This window comes from Prinia subflava, chromosome 19 (genome assembly GCF_021018805.1).
Source record: "Prinia subflava isolate CZ2003 ecotype Zambia chromosome 19, Cam_Psub_1.2, whole genome shotgun sequence".
Lineage (NCBI taxonomy): Eukaryota > Metazoa > Chordata > Aves > Passeriformes > Cisticolidae > Prinia > Prinia subflava.
The window spans coordinates 9,720,566-9,732,596 of record NC_086265.1 but is presented as its reverse complement, the minus strand read 5'-3'; the positions used below and the strand labels follow the sequence as shown (position 1 = coordinate 9,732,596).

Genomic DNA, 12,031 nt, shown 5'->3' with positions numbered 1-12,031 from the left:
TGGTGGAACTGTTGTAAGGAGAGGAACCTTAAATTTTATGTCATATAAGTATTTCATGTTGTATTTTGAGGGACAACAATATAATTTCTCAAGGTATCATCTCAAATAGGCCCAAACTGCTTCAGCAAGTGACTGTTCCCCAGGTGTGCTCATCCAGCCCTGGGAGTTGTCTCAGGCAGGGGCATCCCAAGCTCTTGGTGCAGCCAGAACTTTCCCCACAGCTCTGGGAACTGGCAGTGTGTCCTTCAGGGACAAATCCCAGCTGGAAGGACAGAGACCACGGGCAGGTGGAGCCACTTGGAATCAATGTGACAGGCAGAAAGAAAGCATTAATACATCTGAGTTAAACACTCTTGATCTTCTCTGTGCTGAATCAGGGTGGCAAGTGGTGGGGAAAGGCTTTGCCTTATCCCAGAGTTACTCATTTTCAGCTTTCTCTGCCTCATTTGAGGAGTGTGTGCTGTCAGGGGCCTGTGTCACCTCCCTTCAATAATTCCTGTGCTCCACTGGTTCACTCAACAGAGTTTTTCTTTGAAGTCCCCACATGCCTCAAAAAATGTCATTAGTTAATGCATTACTTGAGAGGAGGATTTACCACATTTAGCTCCTATTCTAGTTTAAGCTTTTAACTGTCACTATTTTTTTGTCCCTAAAATGGTTGGAAGTACAGAGATTTTAGCAACTGTTTTAAGACCAAAAGCATGACATTTTTTACCCTTAACATGCAGAAATGAGGGCAGTCCCTGTCCAGGCAAGGAAAGATCTTGTCCAAACCTGAGTTTTTAACCTCCAGTTACCATCTCTGCATCATTCAGGCTGCAGAAAAGTAGAATTTTGATGGCTGCATAGTCTTCATTGCAAAACTAGGATCTGGTGCAGTGAAAGAAAGGCTTTTTAATTGAGATAAATTCCATCCTGAACCATCCTGAAGCTCGAAATTGGAAATAGTTATTTAAGAATGTCAGTGTTGTATGGAATTTTTGGATGAAATCAGGGAGATTTTGATACACCTCTTTATTTGTTTCTTTGGCAAACACTTTGCCAACAGTTCATCTAAAACTGTTTCTACTACAATTCCAATAAAAACTGTGTTTTGCAGGTTCTCAGTAGGTGCAATACTGGGCCTTTTACATATCAGTAGAGAGGTAGCACAAAGTTTGAGGGAGGAACAGTGGATATGGACAGATAAAACCAGGGAAAAGTGTCCCAGTAGTTGTGTAGTAAATCTTATCCTGAGGAAGATGTCTCTGACGTGTAGGAGCTTGCAAGAATATAGGAAAAAAAAAAGCCTGCATTTGCCACAGGCACAGCTCACTCTGTAGGGAGGTGAGGAAAAAATGAAACTTTCTTCAACCTATTTCTTGCTTATTTCAATGTTTCTCTTTCCCTACCCCAGGCTACCAATTCCCACACTAATGAGGTGGTGGCAGTCAAGAAGATGTCCTATAGTGGAAAGCAAACGAATGAGGTAAGAGGAATAAATGCAATTGTGCATTCAGGAGCTGTGGCAGCTCCAGTGGAAATCTGGGCAGTGAAATGAGCTGCAGCTCTGGTTTGACCCCAACAGAACAGCTTTTAATGCAGGAGCTGCTGCTCCCTTCCATGGGAATCGTGGAGGTTTGGGGAGAGAAAATGAGTTTATGCAAATTTTGACAAATAGCTCAGTTTAAGGAAGTGAGTGGGGATTCAGAGTGCCTGGATGGGGCTTGTTTCAGAAATAATTTTATTAAAAAGTGTGTTAAGAGCACACTGGCCACTGGAGCACAGCTCTCTGAAACTCTTGAGGACCTATCAAATTGCAAAGACCTGCTAATCTCAATCTCATTTTAGTTGTTGCTTGTTAATTGTTCCTCTTATTTTTGTATGGAGCTTGGAGCTACTGTTCCTTTGGACTGGTGTGTGGATGTGCAGGGTGTGTTTGTTTGTTAAGAGCAAACGGGGGTGGCTTAAACTCATTTTTCCGTGCTTGCTTGTTGGTCTCCCAAATGTCAGTGGTTTTGTGCTGTGTTACAGAAGGAGGGCAGCTCACTGCTACTCTCTGTAGTTTCTTACAAACTTTGAGGCCACTGAACACTTCAATTTGCAAAGCAGCAGCATTTAAGTAAAATGTATGGCAGTTGAAATGAGGAAAAAAAAATTTGGCAGTCCTCAAGCTGTTAAATATATCTTGGGAGTATTTCAGTGCAATAGGGACCCAGACAACTGATTTACAGCTGTGCTTTTGCAACACTGACTTTGCATCTTCATATTGTGAAGTAGTTCTATGGTCACATTCCAGACTGTCCTACAGTGTGTGGTGCATGAAAGGATGTAGAGGATCAAGAAGAGAAATGTATTTATACTTCTTGCTTTGTTTTTTCATTAGAAATGGCAGGATATCATCAAAGAAGTCAAGTTTCTGCAACAGCTGAAGCACCCCAACACCATAGAGTACAAGGGCTGTTACCTGAAGGAGCACACGGCGTGGGTGAGTGAGGGGCACTTGGAGCAAATGGACACTGCAGCTCTCAAATCCTCAGCACAGGCACTGAAATGGCTTTGGGTTTGTGGTGAGCAGTACTAAAATAAAGTCAAATTTTGCATCTTCTGATGGAAAATTAACAAAACCTACTACTCATTTTTTTTTCTTAATCAGGGCGTTAAAGCCACCATGTGATTTAAATTTGGAATGCAAAGACGTTTTCTAATTTCAAAATGCTTCCAGAGATACTTGAAGGCATGATGTTCTCTTCTTTTGCAGTTGGTTATGGAGTACTGTTTAGGATCAGCTTCTGATCTACTAGAAGGTAAGTTCGATACATCTTGGATTTTCTTTTTGCTAGTGCTCCCCACCTGAGTTTGATGGGAAGCTGTTTCCTCAGAGGGTTTTGCAGATGGTACAGGAGGTCTGCCTGTCTGTCCTGCTCCGTTCTCTAGGAAGAATTTGAGGTTTTCCCAGTGCTGCAGATATGGGCATTTTAATTTTGTCAAATGAAGGTATAAAAGTGTACAAATATGTTCCTGTAATCTGTGCCTGTTTAGGCTGCCTGTTTTTGGAATATCCATAATAAAATCCTGCAGAGATCACCTTTGTCCTTGCCTTGCAGTGTGCAGGAATAATTACAGATGGGTTTTAGAACAGGAGGTTGATGTGACCTCAACACTGGAACAGCACCTGCAAAGAAATAGGGGAATCTAAGTCAAAATAGGGAATGAAGGTCAAAGTTTACAAAAACCTGTGTTCCTTGGGGGCCAAGGTCACAGGATCACAGAATGGTTTGGGTTGGGAGGGATGTCAAAACCCTCACAGGGAAGAATTCCTCCCTAATTTCTCTTTGTAGCAGATCGGTGAGATTCCTTTCTTTAAAAAACACTTTCTGAGGAAAATCTCCCATTTAATTTCTTCTGGTTTATTTTATTATCTTGATTTTTTTTTTTCCCTCCACAGTCCACAAGAAGCCACTCCAGGAAGTGGAGATTGCTGCCATCACCCACGGTGCCTTGCAGGGGCTGGCCTACCTGCACTCCCACTGTAGGATCCACAGGTGAGGCTGGAGCTGCTGCCCTCCCATCTGCTGCTCCCTGGGGTCTCAGAGCTGCTGCACTGGCTTTAAACAGCCTTGGAAAAATTTATTCTACCAACATTTTCTCTGCCTTGATGGCAATTGTTCTGTGCAGATCCTGGTAACAATACACAGAAATGTTGCACTAAGGAGTATCACCCTAAATGTGCCAAATAAATCAGAGTTCACTGAGCTAGACTATTTCTAAGACCAGATCTTTTTTTAAAATATATTTACATGTGAATAAGTAAAACTATTGGTTTTGCATGGCCTGGTTTTTGATAGCAGAGGGGCCACAGAGGTGCGATGGAAACACAGTAGGATGATGGAAGTGTAAATCAAGGATAAAACTACCAGAGGAGAAATCAGAGCACTTTTCCATGGAAGGTGGCAGAGCCCTGGAACAGCTGCCCAGGGAGGGGTGGATTTTCCCACCCTGAGACATTCCTGGGTCACCTCCTCCAGGGGGTTGCACTGGGCGATCTCCAGAGATCCCTTCCAACCCCAGCTATGCTGTGCTTTTCTGTGAGCTGGATTTCATCCCAGGGGCATTCCACCTTTTACCTGCTGGGGTGGGAAGGTCGCTCTGCCCGCCCAGGAGCAGCGACACATCCCTGGGTTTGTGACAGGGCGAGAGGGCGAGCGCTGCCCGGGCGGGGAGCAGCGCCGCGCTGCCCGGCACAGCCCCGCGGAGCAGTTCCTCTGCCGGCGGGAACGGCGAGACTCAGGGAGAAGGGGCAGGATTTGGGGTCGGGGACGCAATTTTGGGGTCGGGGACGCAATTTTGGGGTTGGGTACCCAATTTTGGGAGCGGGTCCCGCGGGTCCGGCCCCGCGCGGGGAGCTGGCGCGGCGGCGCCACCTGGCGGCGAGGGGGCGGCAGTGCAGGCCCTGCTGCGCCCGCGTCGCGCCGGGGATGGAAAAGGAGGGAATTTTGCTGTTTTTATTATTTAATTGCAAGTACAAAGCTGGCAGATATGTTGCTGATGCCTGATGTGGCCTTTGAGCCGTGGTATAGAATCACAGCATGGTTTGGCTTGGAAGGGACTTTAAAGTTCATCCAGTGCCAGCCCTGCCGTGGCAGGGACATCTTTCACTGTCCCAGGTGGCTCCAAGCCCTGTCCAACCTGGCCTTGGACACTTCCATGGATCCAGGGGCAGCCACAGCTTGTCTGGGCCTCCTCACCCTTATAGGGAAGGATTCTTTTCTAATTTTCCATCTAGCCCTGCTGTCTGTCAGTGGGCAGCCATTCCCTGTGTCCTGTCCCTCCATCCCGTGTAAATAAGGAATAAATCTCTCTCCATCTTTCTTGTAGGCTCCCTTCAGGTACTGGAAGGCCACAGTTAGGTCACCTTGAAGCCTGCTTTTTCCCAGGCTAAACCATTTCAGTTCTCTCAGCCTCCAGTTCTCCTTGTGGGAGAGATGCTCCAATCCTTTGGCTGCTGTACAGAGAAGTTGGCAGTGGAGGTGACAGTGAAGGGGACAGCCTGTGCTGTCTCTCTTGTACTTTTGAAGTGTTCATTCTTGCACCCACAAGACTTCAGCACTTGTCCTGCAGCAGAAGTGTTGGGATGTTCGAGTAGCACTTGTGGATGAAATATTTCATAATATTACTTTTGAAGCAGTGCTGTCCAGGGAATGGGGGAATAGAGGTTACTCTGAGCTTGCTGCTGAAACAACCACTGAATTCCTCTCTGTGTCTGTGTCCCAGCGTTACAAATTGCAGACAAAGGCATCTCACCAGAGTTTGCATCATGCTAAATTACTTTTCTTTCTCTTTTTTTTTTTCTCCATTAAAGGGATATTAAAGCTGGAAATATTCTTCTAACAGAACCAGGTCAAGTGAAACTCGCTGATTTTGGGTCTGCATCTATAGTCTCCCCTGCCAACTCTTTTGTGGGAACGCCTTACTGGTGAGTGAAGCCTGCAGTGCTTTAGTCCTTTGTAAAACTGCTCTCTTCCCTTGCCAGTGCTTCGCAATACAATAAGAATACCTGCATAAAATCTTCATTAGCCAAGCAGTTTTTCTGACATTCCTGTGTCCAGATCTTCAGGAAGTCTGTCCTTCCTCAGGGTCCATAAGGAGAGGTTTAGGCTGTGCAGTGCCTGGAAATGGCTCCACTCCTGCAATGCCATTGCCTTACAAATACTCACACTTGCCACAGGTGATGGCACTGAGATATTCATGGAGAAAGGGGATCCTGTTAGTCGGACTGGAAGTTGCACAGCTGCTTAAATCCTGTTTTGAAGGAATTGCTGAAGGGTCACCTGAGTTCCTTGGCACTCCCAGCACCGAGGACCAGCAGAGCTCCACGCTCCATTGATTTTGTGGCAGAGGCCCCAGGCAGTGCTGGGAGGTCACCATGGCCCAGCCTTGGAATGAGGCCGTTTGGCAGGAAGCCTTTTTTTGGAAGAACACAATTTAAGAGGCTGAATTTTTGCAGGCTTGGCCTGCTGCTTCTCTGTCCTCACTTCATCCCTTTATCCTGGACCACCGTATGTCCCTGCTATTCCCAATGTCCCTGTTCCATTCATAGTTGCACCCACAGGCTGCATTTGTCTGCTGGAAACACTCCTGGTGTGCCAAAGGGAAGCCTGGGGGAGGGTGCAAGGGGAGCCTTCAGGGCTCTCCCAGCCCTTGCTGTCAGCCTGCAGCTACAATGCCTTTGGAAATAGGGGGTCTCCCATGTGCCAGTGTATTCTAACAGGAAAATGATTGGATTGACCTTTTTCCTCCCCTCCTCTCCTCCTTTTTCCTCCCCTCCTCTCCTCCTTTTTCCTCCCCTCCTCTCCTCCTTTTTCCTCCCCTCCTCTCCTCCTTTTTCCTCCCCTCCTCTCCTCCTTTTTCCTCCCCTCCTCTCCTCCTTTTTCTCCCAATTTCCCCTGTTTTTCTCACCCTCTTCCTCTTTTTTCTCCTCCTTCCCTTTCCTCTTTTTTCTCCTCCTTCCCTTTCCTCTTTTTTCTCCTCCTTCCCTTTCCTCTTTTTTCTCCTCCTTCCCTTTCCTCTTTTTTCTCCTCCTTCCCTTTCCTCTTTTTTCTCCTCCTTCCCTTTCCTCTTTTTTCTCCTCCTTCCCTTTCCTCTTTTTTCTCCTCCTTCCCTTTCCTCTTTTTTCTCCTCCTTCCCTTTCCTCTTTTTTCTCCTCCTTCCCTTTCCTCTTTTTTCTCCTCCTTCCCTTTCCTCTTTTTTCTCCTCCTTCCCTTTCCTCTTTTTTCTCCTCCTTCCCTTTCCTCTTTTTTCTCCTCCTTCCCTTTCCTCTTTTTTCTCCTCCTTCCCTTTCCTTTCTTGCTTTTCCCCCTTCCTCTGACAAGTCGCTGCCGTGGTCAGTCCTTGTTCCATTCCAGCACACTTTTCCTCAGCTCCCTGCTGTCTCTCCTGGTCTGTGGCTCTGCCAGAGGGGATGGATCCCCCTCAGCCCGTGTGTCCCCTAAGGCAGCTTTGCTCTGTGCTTGGCAGGATGGCACCAGAGGTGATCCTTGCTATGGACGAGGGGCAGTACGACGGGAAGGTGGATGTTTGGTCCCTGGGGATCACATGCATCGAGTTAGGTGAGTGAGCACACAGCAGCTGAGGTGGGGAATTAACTCTGCACTGTGCTAGGAGCTCCTGCAAAAAGGGAAGCTCCTTATTCCTCATCAGTTTTCCCCTTTAAAATGCCTGACTTGGAGAACTCTGACAGTTGAGTTAAATCTTTTTTTTTGCTGGCAAATCAAGAGCAAGCCACTAATGCACTGTGCTTTCCTGTTAGTCTGGTGTGCTGAGTTATTCCCTGGAGAACCAGAGCATTTTGCTCTTGAGCGAGAGGAAACCATGGTTTGTCATCTGTGTTTTCCAACCTGCACTCTGAGAAAGTTGTCCCAGCTGTTGTGTCAGGGGAACTGGTGTCCTAAGGATTGTGTGTCAGAAGGGACCTACATTTAATTTTCAATTCTTCTTACTTCCCCTGCTCTCTGAAACAAAAATCTTCAGTCTCAGCTGAAAAGTTGGTGCCATGAATCATCGTGGACAGGTTCTGTACGTGAGGAGAAGAAAAGGGTTTGCACTGCAAAGGGCAAATGATACACATCCCCAGGGCCTGGAGCAGAGGTGGATGTGATGGCAGGTACACAGAGTAGACTCTGAGTGTGTGTTTCAAGTTTGAATATTGACACTGCACGTGCTGAGTAGATTATTTTCAAAAATCAGTCTTGGTATGGATTCTACTTAACAGCAGTTCACCAGTAACTTACTGTGTGGGTGAGTTCACTGAAAATGTCATTGGTGAATGTTTAATCAGCAGAAATGTGTGAGATAACAAAGAGGGGGATGTGCAGAAGAAATGTTGTCTCCAGAACTGAGATGGTGTAGATAACCAGTAACTAACATGGCTGTATTTCATGTGCCAGCATGCTGACATGGTCTGTATTTTGATATAAAGAATGCCAGAATTGGAAATTTTAGACTTCTGTTGTTGTGCATGGCCAATGATTTTTGTTTGTATGGAGTTCAGGTGTGTCACAGCCTCTCAAGGAGAAAATCACAGCAGTAGGAGAGGGACTCTGCAACCCTCTGTAGACACAGTCTTGGTACTAGAATTTCTGTGGAGCTTTTCACTCAGGAACCTCACAGCCACTTTACAGAGATGATGGATTTTTTTTCTTTAAAAATACCCTTTTGAGAAGCATTAAACTTTTTTAAACTTGGAGCTTTACCTTTGTGTGATTCCCTGTCTGAACACAGGCAGCAGTGGGTGGAGATCTCTTGTTGAGCAGCACTTGGCTTTCTTTGAGTGCTGATGTCTTAATTCCTCAATGAAGTATGTAGTAATTAAGGAAAAGCAGAGGTGGTGGTTTGTCTACATTGCAAGGGACTGCTCTGGCTGTGGAAAGAACTGAGAAATCCTGGCACCACTGACCTTGGTGAGAGCCATCCTCCCCCAGAGCTGAGTTCTGCCCTCCTGAGAGGTCAGGGCTGCTGGGCAGCTCCCTCTTGGTGCAAGGACTGGGAAGGATTTCAGTGAAAGGGAGTTCATGGCACATCTGGCAAGTGAATTTGGTAGCCTGTCCCACTTGCAGTGACAAATGAGGCAGGCAGCCACTTTTTCCTGTAATCCACATGTTCCAGCAGTGCACCAAAGATCTGTAGGCATTGATACAGCATGTCCTGGCCCTGAGCTGTGCCTAAGATTAGTTTTACTCAGTTTAAGCTGATTTTGCCACAGCAGATCAGGTGTGAGATGTTGCAGTTGAAGAAAAAATTTACTGCAAACTCTGTATCCTGCTCTCTTTGGATTTTGTCATCTCTCTCCAAGTGAACAGCAGCTTTCCTTGAGTGGGTGTCCTGGTCTAACTTAGAATATTAAAATAATCAGTCTAAGTGTGATGCCAGCAGCACTGAGTATTGATTTAGCAGTGATACCCTGCTCAAACTTCCACAATTTCTCATTTCTTTCCAGACAGCCTTATCACACCTTCCTGTTCTTTTCTTTTTCCAGCTGAAAGGAAGCCTCCACTTTTCAACATGAATGCAATGAGTGCCTTATATCACATAGCCCAGAACGATTCCCCTAGGTTACAATCAAATGAATGGTAAGAGAGCCATTAACAGCTGCTTTTTGTTGTTTATTTCCCTGGAAATGCCCTGTGACACTGCACAGTTCAAGCCTGACACTGAACATGTTGATTCATTGGCAGTGATTTGTGTGGGTTCTCAAATCTTGTGTAGGCTGGCTCAGTTTTGACCTTGTGTCACTCTGGCTGTTGTACAATCTAAAAGTGTGGAGGTGTTAATTTTGGGGTGTAGCTGCTGTAGGAATTAAAATATTCTCAGGTGTGTTAAACCAGCCATGGCTCAGCATCAGCAAAATTTCCAGCTGCCAAAGATCCCTGTTGGCAGAGGAGTTGTTAGCATTGCTGTGCAGCTGAAATGTGGAGACAGGGAGGAGAATGTGAAGGGAATTGGATCTTTTTGTCAGTGGGTGACTCCAAAAGCCCTCAGAGCTCTGTGGCCAGTGAATACTCCCCATGCTCCAGGCTTGTTCCAAAATCTGAGCTTGGGTACAAGAAAATTTCGTTATTCTGTGGGAGCAGAGGGCTTGCCCTGTTCCCTGTGCCTGAGACTGGAATGTTGCTGTGGGGTGATAATGGCAGAGTCTGCAGAAGGCTTGAAACAAAAGCTCCTGGTGAGGGGTGAAGTTCCCCCATTTCTCTGCTGGGCATTTGAGCAGCACAACTGTTAATTGCTGATCATTTTATCGAGACCACTCCAATTTCCTTATTTCATCCTCCCTGTTTTGCTCATTTTTCAAGGTTCCAGGAGCTTGCTCTGCTGCCTGCAGCGTGGTCCCAGGTCGTGTGCAGGGTTTGCAGTGCAGAGCAGGGCTGTGGATAAACACAGCACATCAGTGTTCCTGATTGCAGGCACTTGTTTACAGTGCCCTGTTTGCCCTCTTGGAGTCACCAAGGTGCCTTTTGTGCTCCTTTTGAGTCCAGTGGCACTGGAAAGATCCCTCTCCTCCTTTCCAGTTGGGATAAAACCTCAAACAAAGCCTCAAGTGTTGAACTGGGTTTTACCGAGGCAGAGTTCCCTCTGTAACCTCCCAGAGATGAGTGAGTGCTTTTCTGGGGTTCCCAATAATTCCACTGCTGTTTGTTTTTAAACAGTTGAAGTGAAATCATAAATAGGGACTGGTACACATTCTAACTTGGTTCTCATTTGTGCTTGGGGATAGTTGTGTGTCCTTGTTGTTTCAACAGCTTTTAACTGAGAAAGAATTGATGAGATTAACTTGAAATTTGGAAAAACCCAGCTACTTTCTCTGCCTTAGAACTTCAAAACAAATTAGCCAATTTTTTTTTTTTTTGTTTGCTTTGCACTGATAAGTTTAAATATATTCCAGATCCTGAGCAGCTTTTTTACATTTAGATTTTTAATTTTTTTTCTTATTTGCAGGTCAGACTCCTTTAGGGGATTTGTTGATTACTGCTTACAGAAAATACCTCAGGAAAGGCCATCATCAACAGATTTGTTACGGGTAATTTATCAAATCTTTTCCAGAAATCTGGAGGGAAATCTGTTTGTCTACCAAAATAATTGTAAAGTTGGTGAACAAATATTTGCCCTTCCAAAAATCCACTCTTTGGTTGGTTATTTTGATTTTCTTTTTCCCTCCATTCATGCATTACACTTAGCAGTTAAAAGTAGCATTAAGGGGATAGGCCAAGGCTGACTTCCTCCCCTAATCAAACTACCAGACCCAAAAGTTGTTTAAATGCATTTAATGGTTTTCTATACTGAACCCAATTAATTAAACTTGTTTTGGAAATAACTGGATCATTTTGGAAAGGGTTTTTACAGGTTCATAATTGCCAAGAGCCTGTAGGAAATGGGACCTGGGAGTGATGTGTGTAGAGTTTGCCAAGGTTTTGTCAGTGAATCATAAATCAGTTCCAGTTTAAGTCATTTGAGTGCAGTTTACCTGGGAAATAGAGGAACTGCTTGCAGCTCCAAGGGATTTGCTTTTGGGAAATTCAGGAGCAGCCTTCCATTAGAAGGTAGGGGGGTATGAAATCCTGTCCAGCCCCTTTTCCATCAGACTTTGGCTTTTAAGTATTGCTTTTCTTTAAAATTGATTATTAGCCCTGCTCGCCCTCTGGCTGCTGGTGCCAATGACCTCTCCAGGTAAATGATGAAGGAGCTGTTTGTGCTCCCTTTGGCACCTGGTGTATTTTTTTTATTTCCTGTGGTACTTTTGTGCTGTGGCAAATAATCAGTGTTTTGTTCCCTGATTCTACTTGTAGCACCCTGACCAGCTAATAGGTTTATGTTGTGAGTTTTGGAATGATTCATTCCTGGGGATTGGCAGCCTTGCTGCTCTCTAGGAACAGGCTGAGCTCATTGAAGGATGTGATTTCAGGAGTACCTTGGGCTGGAGTCTGTACAAACAGTTAGAGCTGAGATCTGAGTCTGAAATCCTGTATATTCTGTATTTTAGATTTATCTTTTATTTATATTTATGCCTGCCCTACACTTTTCACATGGTCACATTTTAATATTTGAGTGCACACATAGAATGGATTTAGGTTCAGGAACATGGTTGCAAATGCCTCACTGCTTTCTAAAAATGATGTACAATGAGATAAAAATGGGATCCTTTTTTCCTAATCATAAATAAGCTGCAGATTGTTACTGTTCACAGAGAAATAAATGGTGGTTATCTGCGTTGAGGAGCAGAAATGATTCATTTTGTTTCTGTGTGAAATGATGTTTAGAACTTTGAGCTCTGATTCAAAAATAAACACCATCACTACAAGCAAAAAATGGGTACTGGAATGACTGGCTGTCCCCAGTAGCAAAACTCAAATGCACAAGCTTGAATTCAGTTAAAAACGAGAAATCACTTGTGGCATGATGCTTTCCTTGTTTATTTACACATCATTAAAAGATGATTAGCTCATCCTTTCAGCTCTTTTGTTGAAGGCTCCTGTTTTAGGGCAGGCTGGGGCTCCATGTG

At 45.1% G+C, this 12,031-nt stretch overlaps 1 protein-coding gene across 3 annotated transcripts in view; it reads left to right on the top strand.

Annotated features, from left to right (window-relative positions):
• Positions 1–12,031, top strand: part of TAOK3 (TAO kinase 3) — a 74,530-nt gene that overhangs the window by 34,687 nt on the left and 27,812 nt on the right. For all 3 annotated transcript variants that reach the window (XM_063416149.1, XM_063416147.1, XM_063416146.1), the window contains exons 5-12: positions 1,397–1,468; positions 2,366–2,467; positions 2,741–2,786; positions 3,428–3,524; positions 5,342–5,455; positions 6,997–7,088; positions 9,014–9,107; positions 10,471–10,552. In XM_063416149.1, the coding sequence (XP_063272219.1) occupies positions 1,397–1,468; positions 2,366–2,467; positions 2,741–2,786; positions 3,428–3,524; positions 5,342–5,455; positions 6,997–7,088; positions 9,014–9,107; positions 10,471–10,552 (699 nt within the window). The remainder of the gene's footprint in view (positions 1–1,396; positions 1,469–2,365; positions 2,468–2,740; positions 2,787–3,427; positions 3,525–5,341; positions 5,456–6,996; positions 7,089–9,013; positions 9,108–10,470; positions 10,553–12,031) is intronic.